The sequence below is a fragment of the Garra rufa genome, chromosome 4 (assembly GCF_049309525.1).
Source record: "Garra rufa chromosome 4, GarRuf1.0, whole genome shotgun sequence".
In the NCBI taxonomy this organism is placed as follows: Eukaryota; Metazoa; Chordata; class Actinopteri; order Cypriniformes; family Cyprinidae; genus Garra; species Garra rufa.
In genome coordinates, this window is record NC_133364.1 from 44,363,740 (window position 1) to 44,384,001 (window position 20,262).

At 36.6% G+C, this 20,262-nt stretch overlaps 1 protein-coding gene across 1 annotated transcript; it reads left to right on the forward strand.

Annotated features, from left to right (window-relative positions):
- Nucleotides 1–3,514: 3,514 nt before the first annotated feature.
- LOC141332965 (zona pellucida sperm-binding protein 4-like) lies at nt 3,515–5,218 on the forward strand. Its single transcript, XM_073837922.1, has 8 exons — nt 3,515–3,776; nt 3,852–4,039; nt 4,113–4,210; nt 4,283–4,440; nt 4,509–4,701; nt 4,774–4,921; nt 4,998–5,070; nt 5,145–5,218. The coding sequence occupies exons 1-8, from the start codon at nt 3,515–3,517 to the stop codon at nt 5,216–5,218; spliced, it is 1,194 nt and encodes a 397-aa protein (XP_073694023.1).
- The last annotated feature ends 15,044 nt before the right edge of the window (nt 5,219–20,262 follow it).

The window sequence follows — 20,262 nt, forward strand, 5'->3', positions numbered from 1 at the left end:
CGAGTTATTTCAACTGATTCCAGCAAAACGCTGAATCATAGCAAAACGTTGCTTGGAGAATGCTTCTGCTGCGATCCTTGCTTGGAACTATTTTCGTTGGTGAAACAGAACAAAACAGTAAATATTTTGTCTAATATGTAAGTAACTACTTGACTAACTACTTGTTTATTGAGCTACAATTAATGTAACATTTGTAATTGTGAGAATATTCAGCAAAAAGCTCACTTGGTATATTACTGAACTATATCATGCTATAAATAAACTATACATTTTAAATTTTTACCTCAGTGTGTTTCTTTAGAGTGCTGTTACATTCATTTGTTTTAAAGTATGTCACAAATAGATCAGAAATACACTATCCATTATCAATTTCTGTTTACGTTGAATGTATTAAAATATGAATCTTTCTTGCCTTTCGATGCTTCGCTAGTTGTTTTTGTCACTTCAGTTTTAATCAGGCGGTTTGTTCGGTCGGGCAAGTAAAAAAAAAACATTTTAAAAGTATCTCAAAGGCTGGCGGTCAGCTAGCTCGACCTATATTTATTATTATTATTGAGAACATTATATATAGAAAAAGGTATTTTGACCTGTATTCTGCTACTGCGATTCTGTCTGAAGACGCAATAACTTCCGCAGGGGGAGAAAAAAATCTACAGTTATTAGCAACTGGCCTTAGCCAAGCCCTATATTCAGTTTTTTCAAGCTAAGTATCGCTAAACTTGCACTTCCCCATAGCTAAAAAGTTAAATCCATTTTACTTCTGCGGTACAATCTGAGAGAGACTCGCGCCAATAACAGAAAGCTGATTGGGCTATAGACCTTTCTCACAACTTCCGTATTTTGCACCGGAAATACGCAATTGCTGTGTAAACCTATTTCCGCCCCAGTATGCCGGTAACCAGTTAAACAACAAAGATGGCGAAAACATCAAGCAAGATTGTTTGTAACATCAAGACCACGACTGTTATATTGCTTTAATAAAGTTGTACATGTCCTCTATACTATCCATACATAACCTTATAACCCTAGTCCTCGGTCTAAGTGGACACACTAGTAATTTGTTAGACTGATTGCTCTCTAACGTTAGCTACGTTACTTACCTTGAAAGTTATGGATAAACGGGACGTTCTAAAACGCTTAAAGTTTCTGTCAAACCTTACTTGGAACAAACACTAACTACTATCAAAAGAACGAGCCCTTATTCCACAGATAATGTGAATTATATCACGTTAAGCGTTTTCTCCCCCAAATAAGCCCATTATAAGGAAACAGTTTAACGTGGTTTACGTATCTCAACAGCGACCAGGGAAAACCAAACTTCTGTTAAATTTTTACTTATAATAAATACTTGCTGCTGTCAAAAGAACGAGCTCTTATTCAGCATATAAAGTGATCGCCCCCCATAGAAGTCCATTATAACAAACCATGTTAAGCTTTTTCCTTAATGGAGTTCTATAGGGAGAAAAGCGTGATATTATTCACTTTATATGCTGAATAAGAGCTCATTCTTTTGACAGCAGAAAGTGTTTATTATAAGTGAAATTTAACAGAAGTTTGGTCTTCCCTGGTCGCTGTTAAGGTAAGTTAAACCACATTAAGCAGTTTCCTTACAACGGGCTTCTATGGGGGAGAAAACGCTTAACGTGATAGTATTCACTTTATCTGTGGAATAAGGGCTCGTTCTTTTGATAGTAGTTAGTGTTTGTTCCAAGTAAGGTTTGACAGAAATTTGGGGTTTCCTGGTAGTTTTTTACATACATTAAGCCACGTTAAGCGTTTTAGAACGTCCCGGATAAACTCTTAGTGGAAAAATGTATATGTTCAGTACTTCCAAAAATTCTCAAGACTAACAATTACTCTGAACAACTTAAGGTCCAGGTCCAGTAATGTAAATGAATGTGCTTAATGGTAAAATTACAAACTGCACAAGTGTGTATGGTGTTCACCAGTGTAATTTATTCTGAGTTCGGATTAATAGTCTGTGCTGTAATGGCTTTATTTTATCTTGTCAGACTGATTGTGTTTTAAGAGCCAAACTTGCACCACAATATGGCAATACTCCACTTTTCAGAGGTTTAAAAGTGAGGCAAATGGATCATAAAGCACCTGTCAGTCATATTAGAGAAACAGCCAATGCAGGCACACACTGTTGACCCAATTATGCAGCATTGCCCATATGGAGGGCCACTAGAGGGGATGAACACAGAGGGTGGGCCGATTCACTGAACTAAGGCCAGTAACTTTGACCCCATTGCTGAAAAGGAAAAGTTCCTCTGTGATTCTTGACACCTGTAGCTTGTTTTAAGGAGTTGGATCATTCGTGCGCTATTGTAACTTCATGGCTGTTCAGTGGTGATGAAGTAAAATGCAGTGTGCTCTGGAGCGCGTGCATGTGTGCAGTGGATGGACATAACGATCGCGGGGTGCGGGTCCGGTTCGCTCTCCTCCGGCTCGACATGTTAAATTGAAGTACGTAAAAAAAAAAAACAGTACTCTTATTTAAAATTCTTTGTTTTATTGAATCCAGTCTTTCTGAACTCATAGTTATCCCTTAAGAATATTAATGAGCATTTGACAATAATCATGTACATCTGCACCACCCCCATGAGATGGCTATCTTTTAAAAAAGAAAAAAAAAAGGCTTATCTTAGTATTTTTATCTTGTTTCTAGTCAAAATTTCTAAAAATTCTTAAATTAAGGCGAGACACTGCCAGTGAATAGGGTAAAAAAGACAACTAATAGTTATCGCCTTACTGACCCAGTTGAACGATTACATTGATAATATGAAATATGTGTTTATTTGCATACATTTCTAGTCCAGAAATCTAAACACTGGATGAAGTCAGTTTCAAAATTCTTGTTTAATTTTTTGACATAGTGTCAAATGCTTTTACAGAGGGAATTTGGGGTATATCATTTCATCACTCCATAATTCAGGAAAAAACTTTGAACAGACAAAAAACATGTATTTCTTACCATTTTGGGGAGAAAATGTTGTATAAAATCAAGCTAATATGAACAAATCCCTCTGTAAAAACCTTCAGGATATAGACAGAATACAAATGTAAAGTGTGGTGTGTGTAAGTGCTGCTGAAGTGGAGATTTATGGCTCAGTGTTGGAGAAAAAAACTCTTGGCCTTAAAAATATGTATTGTAATTGAAATCTATTGATACAAGTGATGTTTGGCTGTTTTCTGAAAAAACACAAAGGCCTAAATCTCAAACTTCACAGCTGCATGAAAAAACAGCGTTTTTGCCCGTAAGATGGACCCACTGTTGTTCAAGAACATCCAATCAAATGTGAAGTTAAAGTTAATTAGTCAGAGCAGCTGTAATGGTTCTTGATTAAAGGGGGTGTGGTTGATAACGACTATTCATTTGCAGAGTATAAATAGCAGTCCAAGGCCTCCTGAAACTATGCTCAGTTGTTTAGTAATGGCAGGAAAATGGCATTTATGTTATTTCCAAACACTATGTGTTTTGGCTTGTTCTTTTTGCAGTGCTCTTCCTCAAATGGGTTTTCCAGCTCAGAATCCTCAAGCTCTGATGTTCCAGCCGTCTGACCATCGGTTTAAACAGTCAGTTCAACAACAATCTGCTCAGCAGGTTCCTCAGAAGTTTCAGCTTCAGCAGCCAGTGAAGGCCGAGCCTGTTGACAAATGTGCTGTAGCTGATTATGAGCAGATCCAATGTGGACAACCTGGTATCAGTGGTGCTGAGTGTGAGGCTATCAACTGCTGCTTTAACGGACAACAGTGTTACTATGGGAAAGCAGGTAAGAGTTTCGAATCTGATGAAATTTGGTTAATGTTTGTTACCCACATTAATCTACTCTTGTATGTCATTCCAGTGACTGTCCAGTGTATTAGAGATGGTCAGTTTGTGGTAGTGGTGGCTAGAGATGTTACGCTGCCTCGACTGAGTCTGGATTCGGTCCGTCTAGTGGGTGGAAGTGAACCACCTTGCGCTCCTGTGGACTCTACACCTTTCTTTGCTATATACCAGTTCCCTGTCACCGCATGTGGCACGAGTATGATGGTGAGGAGATGCTTCTGGCTTTATTCTGCATGGCTTATGATGGGCTGGATGCCAACAGTGTTCCTATTTGCAGGAGGACAGTGGATATGTGGTGTATGAAAACAGAATGACCTCCTCGTATGAAGTAGGCGTTGGTCCGTTTGGTTCCATCACGAGAGACAGCCATTTTGAGTAGGTGACTCATACCCTTTATCTTAAGTACCATCTCTGACAAACTCAACAAGTTGACCGTTTGTTGTCCAGGCTTCTCTTCCAGTGTAGGTACTCTGGTACTGCTGTGGAAGCTCTGGTTGTGGAGGTCAACAGTGTTCCTGCACCTCCACCAGTAGCTGCTCCTGGACCCCTCAGAGTGGAGCTTAGACTGGCCAATGGCCAATGTGTCACCAAAGGTTGCGCAGAAGGTAAGACTTGTCTTCAGTCTTAAAGTCCAGGTTGCAGTGGACTGTGGTTAAACCCCAGTGTTCCTCAGGGGATGAGGCCTACACGTCCTACTACGGTGCTGCTGATTATCCCGTCACAAAAGTCCTGCGAGAGCCTGTGTATGTTGAGGTGCGCATTCTGGAGAGGACTGACCCCAACCTTGTCCTGATGCTGGGACGTTGTTGGGCGACATCAACCCCCAGTCCACTCAGTCTACCCCAGTGGGATCTTCTGATTGATGGGTGAGTCTACCGACAGTCTTTATCCAGCTAGTCTGCTGTGAGGAACTCTCTAACTGCCTCTTTCCTCTTCAGATGCCCTTACTATGATGACCGTTACCTGACCGCACTGGTTCCAGTGACTAGAGCGTCTGGTCTTCAGTTCCCAACCCACTACAAGCGCTTCGTTGTCAAGATGTTCACGTTTGTTGATCCAGCATCACTGGCTCCTCTGCAGGAAACCGTATGCTCTCAGCTCTTCCTGAACCCCTAATATTACTCTTTAATGGATTCTATGGCTTAACCCTTTTCTCTTTCAGATCTTCATCCATTGCAGTACAGCTGTGTGCCATCCCTCTTCTGGCTCCTGTGAGCAAAGCTGTGGCAGGAAGAGTAAGTGCACGCAGTAACTATTTCCACTTGATTTGTGACTTTGTGGCCTTTCTCACTACTTTTTCTCCTTTTAGGAAGAGAGGTTGCTGTGAGGACCTCCACTATTGGACAAACTGTTTCCAGTGGAGAAGTGAGATTGGTTGTATGATTTTTTTTTTTTTTTTTTTTTTTTTTTTTTTTTTTTGTCTTTTAATAAACCATGTAGAATCTTACACTGTCTCAGTGTTTCATGCCAAGCTACCTAAAGTTGCTCGTTTATTTGCTATGTTAAGATCAATTGTGACTCCAAATCTACCTTCAGTCATTTGGTGCATCAACCATTGGACCTGTTTTGGTTCACACAATTTGTGTTCCCAAAAGGTCTTCTAGACACCCTTCCCTTAAGATCTGGTTCAGTTAGGGTGACCAGATGAGATTGGTTGAAATTTGGGAAGGGGGGGGGGTAATGAAGAATAAAGATAATGAATTTCATCTTTTGATATAAGTAGCCTACATATAATATAGAAGTAACGTTAGGCATTTTTATACTTCAAACTGAAGTTGATGGATTTTTTTTTTTTTTTTTTTTTTTTTTTTTTAAAACAAGTACATATGCATATAAATTGATGTAGGCTATAGAAGTATTATTTTGAACACGATGCCTCGCCCTCGACCGGTCTGACTTCACGTGACTTCTGCCTGCACTTTCAACTGTCCTAACGGCTGCTGCAACTTGCGCTCTCTTCATCTCTTTAAAGCAAAAAGGGGACAAAAAGGTTGTATTGTCTTTGTGCATATAGGCTAGATAAATTAATAGAAACAATATAACTTTAAATTCACACTTGAGCAATATAGCCTACCGAGGTTGTGGAGGCTCGACATCAGCATATTTTGCAGAGCTTTTCACTGCTGCCAGCACTCCCGTCTTTCCCAGGATGTATTTATGGAACTATGCACAAGTCATTTAAATTCATTTTTACTTTGATTTCGCTGCAGACCAGTTTAATTTTCGGGACAATTAGAGCGGGATTCGAGACAGCAGCTTAGATTTCGGGATGTCTGGTCACCCTATTTATATCCTTTATTCAATTTGTTCCTCTTTGTGATGGAGTTTTCCTCCACGACTCTTATCAGGTCGGCAAAAGTTATCTTTGGCAAACCAGTGAGGGAAGTTGTGTAGACTCTCCATTTTAAATTACCCGGCTTTCTGCTGTGTAGACATTACTCTAAGTCTGCATACCCTGCGATTGCGTATTTCCGGTTTCTGTGAAAAAGGTCTATTGCATGTTGGTCTCATTTGTAGTTTAAATACAGCTAATTATATTTGGAATAGTGAAATAAAGAACTACAACACCACGGAAACAAAAAAAAGAGAATTTAAAAGAGCTTCAGAGGTAGCGTTACATGGACATCGGAAAAATAAGACCTGTGTGAAATTTAAGACCTAGAACAGTGAATTTAAGACTTTTTAAGGCCTAAAATTTAGATTTTTAAATTTTAGACATAAGACCCCGTGGAAACCCTGTAAATAAGTAAATAAATGTAGACATAATGCAGAAATAAATACAAAATTAAGTAAATATTAAATGAACATGGAAAGAAAGCATTGTGGACATAAACATTGTCAGAAATGAATAAATGAATAAACTGGTGATGGTTGAGGAGAGATCCCCCATATGATTGTAAAGCGCTTTGGGTGTACGGCAATACACAATTAAAGCGCTATATAAATGCATCATTCATTCATTCATAAATGAATAAATGAAAGAATGAATGAATGCATTTTGGAAAAATAAAAAAAATAAGAAATTAAAATTATAAATCACCATTTGTAAATAATTGTAAAATAATAGTTTTATCATTTTAATCTTTATATATACTTTAATATGTATTTCACCAAGAAAAAAAATTCTTAATATCATTGACATAAATTTTATAGTTCATATGTGTTTCCCTGTAAATATCTTTGCACTCTTTGGATTGTAGACACAGAAACGCGTGAACAGGACTTTTATTTTTGATCTGGTTGTGTGACGTCATGAGGCTGCGGTGTATGGTTTCAGCGGAAGAAAGGTTTGTAGTCTTAATGATTTAAAGTGCTTAAATTCATACGCGTTCAGGCTTATATGGTTTACAGGCGATTTAAACTGTATAACTACTGCGTGTAACATTGTAATATTTGATCTAATAATGAACGTTATTTTGAGAGAGTAAAGCACATCCACAGATCAGTCTGATTTCTCTCTCTGTTAGTGATTCAGATCAGAAACACGAATTACAACCACCGAGTCAATTGAATCGGTTGATTCACAAAATGATTCGCTGTTTCGAATCGCCGCTCTCTGAGAGACCTGGGGCTCGTTCTTCGTACATTGCTAAAAACATCCGAGATCAAATGAGACATCCAAGATGATATCATCGTGCTAATCATGATCCGGCTAACTGGGTTCTTCGAACACACCTGTTGTTCATGATTAGTATCGCTGGATTGAGTTATCTGAGATAATTGCGCGTTCATGCGTTGGTTTAAAAGGGGACATGTATCGATAGTAGAAACAATGATTAGCAACGCTGTTATTGGCTGTTCAGCATGGCCAAAGAACGTGCCCAGTTTTTCTCCCAAGCACAGGGTTTCCGCGGGGTCTTAAAAAGTCTTAAAAAGTCTAAAATATAAAAATCAAAATTTTAGGCCTTAAAAAGTCTTAAATTTGCTGTTCTAGGTTCTAGGTCAGAAACCCTGCAAGCAGAACAAGAGCTTTTATTGGAAGGTTATGCCGAATTTGAGTCTTTAATTAAAATGACAGGAAACATCTCAAAGCATGCAAAAGCCACGAGAGACGGCTGGCAAAAAGAAGCAGACAAATTAAATGCGTTAGTGCTGCCCATGTTACATGTTTTTTCCTTGATATGTTATTTTATTTATATTTTTATTTTTATATACACTACCGTTTAAAAGTTTGGGGTCAGTAAGACTTGTAATAGTCTTTAAAGAAGTCTCTTATGCTCATCAAGGCTGCATTTATTTGATTAAAAATACAGAAAAAAACAGTAATATTGCAAAATGTTTTTACAATATAAAATAATGGTTTTTATCTAAACATACTTTAAAATAGAATTGATTCCTGTGATGAAAAGCTGAATTTTTATCAGCTGTTACTCCAGTCTTAAGTGTCACATGATCTTTCAGAAATCATTCTAATATGCTGATTTATTATTAGAATGATCAGTGCTGGATAATATCAACAGTTGTGCTGCAAATATTTTTTGGAACCTGTGATTCTTTCATGAATAACAAGTTTAAAAAGTATATATATTAAAAATATATATATTTTTAATAACAATGTAAATTATTTATTATTAACTTTGAATAATTTTTTAATTATTAACTCAATACATCCTTGGTGAATAAAAGTATTAATTACTTTAAAAAAAAATGTACTGACCCCAAACTTTTGAACGGTATATATATATATATATATATATATATATATATATATATATATATATATATATATATATATATATACAGTTGCAATCAAAATTATTCAACCCCCTTGACCTGCAAGACATTTTGCTACAGAGAACAACATATTGTGAAACAAATTAAACAAAGGCATCAGTATACTATTAAAAAAAGTTTATCAAGACATATTTGAGTAATTCTGAGAACGTAAGTTGATGAATAATAATAATAAAAAAATCGAATTGGCTCTAAACATTCATGTTCAAAATTATTCCTCCCCTGAAAAAGCTTTCAGATCACTGATAATCTTTGGTTTTTACTTTGCCACTACTTGCTTCAAATTCAACCATGTAGTTTCAATGAGAATTACATCTGGAAACTGAACAGGCCACTTAAAAACATTCTATGACTGATTCCTAAACCAAGCGTAAGTAGATTTGAATGTATACTTTGGGATGATTGTCCTGCAGGAAAGTCCATTGATTATTAGCTTCAGACATTGCACAAAAGGCATCACAATGTTTGCCAAAATGGTGTGATACTTTAACATGATATCCTTTGTATGGTCATGTTTTCCACTTCCTGCTACAGTAGAACAACCCCATAACGGACTGGCCCACCTCCATGTTTGATGATGTCACGTATCTGGTCTATCCTGTCATTATGAACTCTTGCACCACACATCATGGACTTCATTCCCCATAAGCCACTGCACTAATCACTGCATTCACCTGGCCCTTGTTTCTCACTGCTCTGATTAGTTCTCACAGCTGCACCTCATCACTCTGTCTGCATTTAAGCCACTCACACACACAGCCACCTTGCGAAGTCTTATTGTTCCTATGGTCGTAATTCTAAGCATTTATCTCTGTGTTGGATTCTCTGTGTATGACTCTGGACTGTGTACCCCGTTGACGATTCCTGCTACCTGCCATTGCGACCATTGCCTGTCTATTGAACTGTTTCCCGGATTACCTACGTTGTTCCTGTTTTCTGGTGATTATTCCTGCATGTTGACACTTCTCAATAAAGCCTTGCTAATGGATCCGCACGTCTCAGTCTGACTCCCTGTGACAGATGATGGAGATTTTGTTCTTCTGCTTATAAACTTTGTCTTTTTTGCACCAGACATACTGCTGATCCATACATCCAAAAAAGTTCCAGTTTGGTCACATCACTCCATAAAACATTCTTCCAGAACTCCACAGGTCTAACTAAATGAATTTTAGCATGTTCAAGTCAGTTTTTTGTTCTTCTTGGTCAAGAGTGGTATTCAGCAAGATTCCTCAACATGAAGACCCTACTTGTCTAGTGTCCTTCTTATTCACAGCATTGAAATATTTGTCCTCCTTTCTTCTGGTCGTCTTGCAAGGCTTTGGCTGTACATTGCAAGTTTTTCTCAGTTGATCTGATCAAACATTTTATGATATTGTGCTTTTTTATTCAACAGACTCAAAGGTTTTCTGGTTCAACACACTTTAATCTAAGGAATACGACTGCCAGCTGTGTCTCTAGGAACTTGTAATGTCTTAGAAATCTTCATGTAGTTTTAAGATAATTTCTTCTCTATTGATTTAGTGTGAGCTCTCTGTTGACTTTACCATATTTGCTACTCATCTTCAGCACTTGTATGGGCTAAGAGTATACTATGTGTAACACCCCAAGCTTTTCACTAAGTTTGTAAAGGCTTAATTATGTTTTAAGACCATTTTGTTCCTGACCATAAAAATAACTGTCTTAAAACAGCAATGTTGAATAGGGGTTGAATAATTCTGACATAGCTGTGTTATTAAAAAATCCTATAACCCAAAAACATTACATTATATATTGACATTATCACTTTTAATATGCCAGAAAACTGTTGTAGATGCAATTTAGTCCTGAATCTTCAGAAAGAGCAAACATCATTTGTAAAGTACTGCAGTCTCTGGGGGGTTAAATAATTTTGATTGCAACTGTATATAGGCTATATATATAATGTGTGTGTAGCTGTGGTCATCATTCGTGTGTGAATCGTCGTAATTATTTTCTACACTTTTTTTGCAAAATACTTTTCTTTTCCCATGTGAGTCAGTCCGTGTCAGTCGTGCTCTTTAACCAATCATAACCTGCTAGGAGCGCAGCCTAAATCCTGTTTACATGAAATAAACCAATTGGGCTTCTTTTGATCGGCTTGGACCGGAGAATAAGGCATTGGGCGGGTAGACAAAATTTGGGTTGCTTTAAAAAATTAAAAGCCGCCCAGTCAGCTGTTTTTTTCTTCGCTTTTATCATTAGTCATGTTATATTAGTACGTTCGAGCTCAAAGTATCACAGTAATATAATGTGTAGTGCAGTCATCAACTCATTTTTGCTTAACGTAACCCTTACTGGTTTAGTTTAACAGAGACCTGTCCATCAATTTACGTCTTTTACATTAGTGAGATGTGATGACTTGTGAGTGACGGGGTTTTACATTACATTTGTTTTTCATCACTTTATTGTGCACTTTTTGCACAGAAATTAGCATATTTTTTACTGTGGACACTGAAAATGATGCATGCGTTTTTACAAGGGAAGTCATCGGTTAATTTCCACTTTGAAAAGATTTCTGGACATTTTACGCATATTTTCGGACTGTTTTGATCCACATTCCTGTGAAATTGATTTATCTTTATTTTATTTTGTCATTATTTTTTTAAAGAGATATAAAAAATGGTCCTTATCAACCTTGACATGGCAATAAAATTCTCATTATTTTGGCAGTTAAAATTTGGGCTGGTTTTTGTTGAAGTGGGCGGGTTTTGGTGAGCTTTTGGGCTGGAAATCGTCAACCTGATCTGGCAACACTGTCCCGAGCAGGTTTAAGCTTGCGCACCTGTTGCTATGACAGCAAGTTCGAAGAACTGAATGATCCAAGATCACGCGGAATCGTCAACAATCAAATCCAGCTAACTGAGTTAGCGAGGTTCGAAGAACAAGCCCCTGAACATAGTAAGAAATCACGAGAGTGTAGGATTCTGTCTAAAAGTCACAGTTGTTATGTTTAGGTGCAGAAAGCTTTAATGCCAACCATATATTAAAATACAAAAAGACAAATAGAAATATGTTAAAAAATAGCTGGAGTGTGAGCTCATAAAGCAGCGTTAATACATTTCCAGCTAGCACATGTCCTTTATCGTTGAAATTTGGTTGAAATAAGGTCAATTGTTATAGGGTCAGCTGCCTACATTAACATGGGCCATCAATGACAGAAATTCAACACTGAAATGACCCTTTTCACATTTATGGGGGTCTCAGAAATTGAAGTAGTCATAGTTTTGTAAACTTCTACCGTGGTAAATGGAAACTGCCACAAATATGTCTTTATGTCCACATTAATAGCAAAATAAAAAATCCCGTTTTTCAATTACTTTCCAAAAGAGGAATAAATAAATACACAAACAAACAAACTTGCCAGAGATTGATTACAATAGTCATAAGAGGGATAGATCAAATTTGCCATCACAACCCCTTTGTAACAGTTACACAGCAGCATTAACTAGTTTTATGTGAATTTAATGGCAAGGTATAAAAACAGGAAGTATAGTGTTAAAAATGTACATTGAAGGAAAAAAGTAGAGAAAAGAAGATAGAGAAAAGTATTCCAAGATTTACGATGTTAATAACTTTAGCAATGCATCATCATATGGGTACAGAATTCTATCATATACAACATTTCTATGATATGTTTGTGATTCTAGAGAGAAGTGAACGAATGGGACTTTTATTTTGCTCTGGTGATGTGACGTCATAAAGATGCGCTGAGCTCCTCATCTGTTGTGATTCACCTGAAGAAAGGTTTGTGGTTTTAAAGTTTTTAAACTAAAGCACACTGTTATATCAATTAAAACATTTACAAGCTATGTAAAATAAATAAATCCGTCATTGTTAAATATAACGTTGTAATGCTTTATTTAGTGTTAGTTAAATAAAACGTTAGCCTTTAGTAACAGCAAAGAGTATTCTTTAGTAACAGAGAAGGTGCGTCTCAGTTCGCTCTCTATATCATGAATCAATCGTGTGATGATAAGAAGTGATGAGAGAAACTGAGAATCCGAATCATTTGAATCAAATCATTTGTGAAATGATTCAGTGATTCGATTCAGCGGCACGCGGACTACAAACGACAACAACAAACACAAACGAGTGAATCACAACCGAGAATGATTTCATGAAAGTGTAATATATTAGATATGATAAATAATTGAATACCAAATATAAATAAAAAAATAGCCTGCCTAAATATGAACGTTCTGTGTAATTTGTATATACTGTAGGCCTATATCAAGTCTATAACCTCTGTAGTGCACTGACTACTGAACTAGGAGATGATTGAGACGCACAGAGATTTAGTTTGCATGCATTTTTCTTTCTATTAATTATTCTCATCTTAAACAGGACAAAGTGTACAAACACACAGAAAAACTCCTGGAGAATCAACAGAGACACACTGTTATAAAGATGGCGTTTATTAAAGAGGAGAGCGAAGACATGAAGATTGAAGAAACATTCACATTGAAACATGAAGATATTGAGGAACAAACAAATATGGTGTTCATTAAAGAGGAGAATGAAGACATTGAAGAGGCATTTAGAGTCAAATATGAAGATACCGAGGAACAAACAGGTTTGTTTTTATTCTCAAAACTGAAATTAATTGTATTCATGAATGATGTCACAGGAGTGCAGAAATGTGGAGACATTCAACAGAAGTGTTGATCACATGACAAACACTAACACAATATCTTGCTTTCACACTGTGCATTTGTTATGACATCATGAATTAAGATTGTAACATTAATATTAACCTAAACAATATGCTCCATCCACACGAGCGTTTCCAAACATTTGAAAATGAGGTGATGGAGGATTTGCAAACAAAATACTGTGCTTTGGCATTTGTTTACTGAACCCCAAGTTTTGCAAGTAACATCAAAACTAAGCAAGTATTTCTGACAAGCCAAATTCTACTTTTACTATAAAACTAAAATGGTAGTAAATAGTCAACTGACATTGTTACCTCAATTTTGTCTTGAAAACTGACTGGATCCACACCAGCAGCGTACGTATGATTGAATGCCCACAGAGTGCTGCTTTAGCAAATCATGCTGCTGTTCATTGTGACTTTAAAGGAGAACTCCGGTGTGATATTGACCTAAAGTGTATTGAATCATGATACCGAGTGTGAACGTACCTTGCATATCTCATCTCGTCTTGTCCACTGCTGTCCGAAATCTGGGGTCAGTTAGCCGATGCTCACAACCGGTTGTCAATGAGAGTCAATGGGGCATCGGAGTAGACATGTAAATAAATCACTGTTTTACGCCATTTACGAGGCACAAAGTAGCTCCACACTTCATCGGTAGACTTCCAAGGGCCCTGACATTTAAAACGAGACATTGAGAACTCAGAAAAAGCACCGGTAGTTTATTTACGAGAAGATTTATACAGACAGTAACTGCAAGAAGTAAAGCGATCGCCGCCATCTTGAATGTAGTCACGTTAAGTCGAGTTGAGACGTTAAGACGAGATGAGATATGCAAGGTACGTTCACACTCGGTATCATGATTCAATACACTTTAGGTCAATATCACACCGGAGGTCTCCTTTAAAGGAGATTTGTAGCACTTAATAGCAGGAAGAACAAATGTTGACAGACTGTACATAGAGATCGATTTAAGAAACTCTTTGATACAGAAACATGCATTGTGAGTTATTATTTAATGTTTCAAAATACGAGCAAGAATGCAATTTTCCTTGAACATCCAAATTATCGCTAATGTTGATTTTATATAAGTTAAAGGGATAGTTCACCCAAAAATGATAATTTGATGTTTATTTGCTTACCCGCAGGGCATCCGAGATGCAGATGACTTTGTTTCCTCAGCTGAACACAAACGAAGATTTTTAACGAAAACCGGTGCAGTCTGTCAGCCAAATAATAGAGGTGGATGGGCACCAAACCTTTAAAAGTAAACAAAAACATGCACAGACAAATCCAAATTACACCCCAAATTACACGACTCGTGACGATACACCGATGTCCTAAGACACGAAGCGATCGGTTTTTGTGAGAAACTGAACAGTATTTATATGATTTTTTACCTTTGATACACAGCCACGTCCATCTGTCATGAGCACCAGCTTTGCATCCGGCTTGTTACCTGTGTATATGCGCTCTGGCGTAGTTTACGCAAACGCCGGAAGGGGAAATCGGTTAAAAGTCCCGGATGAGTTTACGCAAGCAAATGTAATATTTTAGCTTTAAATCGGTTTGAACAATCAGCATAAGTGCAAGTAATTAATTTTGAATAGCCGCTATACCCACAATCTCTGTGCTCTGTGTAAACAATGAGTGTCGTATACAAGCGACAGATCACTTCCGCCGTTTGCGTATACTACGTTAGAGCGTGTTCACATGTCAAGAGCCGCCGGGTGTATTTTGGATTTGTCTGTGTATGGTTTTCTTTCTTCTAAAGATTTGGTAACCATTGACTGCCATTATTTGACAACTGCATTGGTTTTTGTTAAAAATCCTCGTTTGTGTTCTGCTGAGGAAACAAAGTCACCTACATCTTAGATGCCCTGGGGGTAAGCAGATAAACATCAAATTATCCCTTTAAACAAAAAGGTAATAAGTGAACATTTTCACATTTTTAAATGCAGCCTACATTTTAAACACAATATTGTTATATTTTATAACTAAAAAATAATAGTTCCAACGTAATCCACAACAGAACTGGTGTGCGTCTACAAGAAACAGCAGTGTTTCGTTATTGAATGAATCTGCAGCTTTAAATGATTCAGAGAGACAGTGATCATTAACCCATTCATAACTACAGCCATTTGCTTCATGACTAAATAAATGAATGAGTGACGCGATGCCTTGCTCATTAAGACAGTGACTTACCGCTACCACAAAATAATTAAAAGTCCTCTCCTGAACTGCACCTTCTGCAACTTCACCGTCTTTTTATTTTGCCCTAATCTCTCTCTGTCTCTCACATGACTTTAAAGTTTAACAAACTATGCTTTCTAAATGGCCTAAATGTTAAAATTAGGACAGTGGGGAAAATAATTATTTGATCCCCTGCTGATTTTGTATGTTTGCCCACTGACAAAGAAATGTATCTTCAGTATCTTGTTGAAATTTCAGTGGTAGGTTTATTTGAACAGAATAACAAAAAAATTCCAGAAATACGCATTAAAAAAGTTATACATTGATTTGCATTTTAATGAGCTGCATAACAGAACGGCTTTACTGACAAAATGCACATTGGATATCGCATGTGAGATATCATGCAGCCCTAACCTTAACCTGCTTCTTCTTGAGCCACTCCTTTGTTGCCTTGGCCATGTGTTTTGGGTCATTGTCATGCTGGAATACCCATCCACAACCCATTTTCAATTGTTCTCACCCAAGATTTAATGGTACATGTCCCCGTCCATCATCCTTTTGATGGGCTTGCGTTAATTGCGTCTGGGCCGATCGGAATCTCAATTGAGCTCGCGCCTGTCAAGAGAGAGAGGTGGGGGTGGGCTTGCGTGCCATGTAGGCCATTATTGGACAATTCTTATAAATGACATTTTTCCTGGACCAATCTCAGCGCTCGCTTCAGTATCTTAAAACACACTGCCATCTGTGTTCGCGCCTGTCAAGAGACACCTGACCTACTATGGAAATTGAAATGACCTTATGCACGGAGCGTTCTTTAAAACTTCTGCATAAAGATAAGCAGCTCGTAAACTTCCGCTAAAGCTCATTTTATATGTGCTATATATTAGGTGGACACGACTGATCTACTGCCTCGTTCTTATCAGAAACTGCGGAAAAGGATAATTGCAACATTATAAACAATGTTAGCGACGTGAACATTCAGTTTCTTATTATTTAACAACATATCATTTAAATGCCGTATCTGCATAGTTTTACATTTAAATGCTGACAGCTAAACACTATCATAACTTGTTTAGGCTAACGTTAGCTACCAAGCCATACTTCTCTTCAAGGACATCTTAATCGTATTCTTGATAATCACTAACTTGCCTTCAAAGTCATGAACACATTTTTAAAATCTTATCACAATATTTTAAAGCCTTTATTATTTTCCAACTCTACAGCTGTAAAATAAAATGTACTTCGTGGACGCATTTTCATTCATAAAAAACTGCATCGGACAAAATGACTTTTAGCAGAAAACGGCTGCGTTCGAAACCGCATACTTCCATACTATATAGTAGGCAAAAATCAGTAGGCGAGCAAAAAAGTATGTTTGAATGTTCAGTATTCAGAAAAGAGTAGGCGAGATTCAGTAGGCGAGTGCACTAATTCTCGCGAGATTCGGACGAACGTCTACTTAAAGTGCGTTCGAATATGCCTACTTACCTACTATATAGTAGGAAAAAAGAGTACGTGAAGAAAGAAGTACGTTCGAAACCTCAGTATTCATAAAAGAGTAGGCGAGAAATCCCCGGATGTCCTACTGCTTCAGCCCAGATTCTGAAGTGTTCATCCGATGCACACTTTTCAATCCCAGGAGGCCACAGGAGGCCAAAACGTCATCATCGAACGTGATTTGGAACCGCAACGAGAGTGTTTACAAATGTGAGTATTACAAACCAAAACACGGTTCCCTGTCTTAAAATCGTATTTATTGAGCTACTGTATCGTAAACTGATGATTTGCATAAGGTGTCAATACGTGTAACGTTAAAGTATATTTGTGATTTCGCTGTAAAACACGTTTTATTACGTATAGCGACCGTAGCATCTTAAAGATGATTACTAAATGTTTAACAACTGACAGGAACATGTTCTGAGAGAATTAAATGAGCACATCACAACACCAAACAGACATCTAAACGAGTGATGGACGTTATGTGAGTTTATGTAGAATTCTCTGTTGTCAACACTGCTTTAGATTAATGTAATGTAAATAAACATATAGTTAGTAAACAAGTAAACATGAGTTATCTATTTCATTTGTTTAATAGTACTGTTGATATATTCAGGAGCATTTGTATTGGATAAAAAGCCAATGAACACAACAGCTAGCTCATAAATGTAGTATTGAGCACATGAATCAGAGGGAACTGAATCTTGGCTGGATGTTACAGGGACAGATGAGACAAGTCTGCATCTCTGGTGAAGAGTGATTGATGAAGCAGTGCTGCCATCAAAGGCTTTGAGTGAGTACACTACAGACATCTATTTAAACCTTAAGTTGCAGTTTTTTTAATAATAAAAACAACTTTAAGCACTTTTCTGATTCTAGATTTCTGTGCCTTTGTTGCAGGTATTTTGCGGTGGAGCAGGACCTGAAAGGAAAGGTGACAGCAGCATTTGTGGGGAAAAAAGTTAAATCTGTAACTTAATATAAAGTTTGGTAATTTTGTTACTTCTAATACAGAGATCTAATGAAATTGTGCTGTTAAAACGACAACTTTTGTATTGTATTTGTGCATCTTTGTATGATCTGAAATGTCTGCTGCAGACTGGTGTGTGCAGTGAGAAAAGAGAAATCCACAGCAGCATCCTGGAAATGGTCAAGTGCCATCGATGAGACCCTCCATCACTCCACCTGCTCTTTGTCTCATCTGGACCAGATGTTGCTGTGGTCTCTTCATCCTCAGAGACCAAAGAGCCAGCGAGAGCATCTAGAGAAAGACTAAAATACCAATATGTCTGAATAAAGCTTTGTTCCATGTGTCTTTATTTATGTTCATGTTTATTTTATTATTTTACTCATATATCCATGTTGTTATCAGTAAATAAAATATAAGTTTCATTAACATATGCATTAATTAATTACTTGATTTAAAAAAAAAACATGCTTGTTTTACTAAAAAATATAATTAATTATAGGTCAGCATTTATCATTATTATTGATCAGTGCATTCTGAGGTAATCTTAATTTCTAAGCAGTAATACTTACATTTTTTGAGTGTAAAATCCTCAAAAAACACCTCCAAACAAGATCTTCAAGCAGCTGATCCACGTCTGCTTTGTGCAGATATTGCAAACATGGAGGAAGATGTACTAGGTAGGGTTGTTGTGTTACTGATGCTATGAGGTGTTTGAGCACCTGTTGTGCTTATTTTCATTTTATTACTAATGCTACCTAACTTACAATTACAGGCTCAGGGTAAGATGGTATTTATCTTTAACAATGAACAATCAATCATAATGAGAAAAACTAAAAACATAACTATTAGGCTTGCTTACATCATAGTATGCAATTATATACACAGGGAAATATGATTAAATATCTCTGAATAATCAAAATATTCACATCATCGTTTATCAAAAATTGGATTTGGTTTTGTTATTGATAAGCCTCAGGGATGAAAAGAGAAATTTAACAAGAATTTAAGCTAGCTTTGCGTATGGATAAACAATTTTGAATACAAAACAAAATAGATAACTTATTCAAAAAATTAAGAATTTGGGTTTTCCTGACAAAAATTATTTCTTTAAGAATTAAAAAATACAAAAACCTAAATGAACCCAAAACGTATCTACTACAATCATAATAAAAGAACAGCTGTTTCTTCAACATGACCACAAAATGAACAAATGTCATCAATATCAAAATATTTATAGAAAGATGAATTAAACCTGTCGCTATATGTTCAGTTGTTGCACTTGTTATAACGTCGTTGGTCACATGATAACGTCAACATGGCGGAAGACGTGCAGATCACATCCATACTCAACGAGATTTGGCTGTAGAGTAGGTACTCTTTTAGCGCTCCTTAAGTAAGTACTTATTGAAATTAAGTACCTACTCATTGAGTATGCGGTTTCGAACGCAGCCATCGTCTTTTTTAAAAATAATATGGAATGACCCATATAACCAATAGATGGCAGCAGAGGATTATTTATTATGCAGCTGCCTTTTAAACTCCCTATATTTTTCAAGACGCTTTCTTTTTGATTTATTATACAATATCTAGTATAATAAATTGTAGTACTTTTACCGGCCTTAAGTGTATGTATATATATATATATATATATATATATATATTATAGCAAGTGCAGAAAGACATTAAGCTCACACACAAACAGCCTATAAGGGTGAATTATTTAAATACTTAAATATAGTTCACTACAAATACGTTAAATATTGATGGTATAAAAATTAAATAATGCACTCAATATGAATCGGTCCTGTATATTCAAATATTTCATGTAATTTAATAACTACATCTTTTAAGTTTTATCTTGAACTGTAAAATATATTAAATAGTTTGTGAATGTTTTTCAGTTTCCCTCCATGGCTTTTGCGTGCATGTGTGTTTGTGAAACCTTTGTCCAGGCTAAGAAGGAAAAAATAATGTTTTTCAGTATAATGTAATTTGTATTTTAGTTCTTTTGTTGTTTTTAATGTTCTTACTTGAGTTCTTACCCCCACCCCCCCGGGCACTGTCACCTTTTTTCCTCTGATTAGTTTGCAGGTCTGCTTATAGTTCTCAGTATGTAATAATAATCCACAGTATTGCTACAGTTTGTAGAGTTAATAAAGTGAGTAGAGCTCTCTCAGTGACTGTGTGCTGCCATGATGAATCTTGTAGAGAATTTTGGTTAGCTCAAAGAATTTAAGATGATCAATATATGTGTGTATATGCATGAGACTGTTTCTCTCATCACATATACACTGCAAACTCCACCAGGTCTTATGACCAATGAATAGGATGAAATGAGTTATTTAAAACATACATTTCAGTCAG

Bases quoted from the DNA above. Each gene is read 5' to 3' on its own strand.
- LOC141332965 (XM_073837922.1), top strand. From the start codon at position 3,515: ATGGGTTTTCCAGCTCAGAATCCTCAAGCTCTGATGTTCCAGCCGTCT. The intron at 4,211-4,282 runs GTAGGTGACTCA...TTTGTTGTCCAG, and splicing joins ACGAGAGACAGCCATTTTGA to GCTTCTCTTCCAGTGTAGGT. The intron at 5,071-5,144 runs GTAAGTGCACGC...TTCTCCTTTTAG, and splicing joins GCAAAGCTGTGGCAGGAAGA to GAAGAGAGGTTGCTGTGAGG.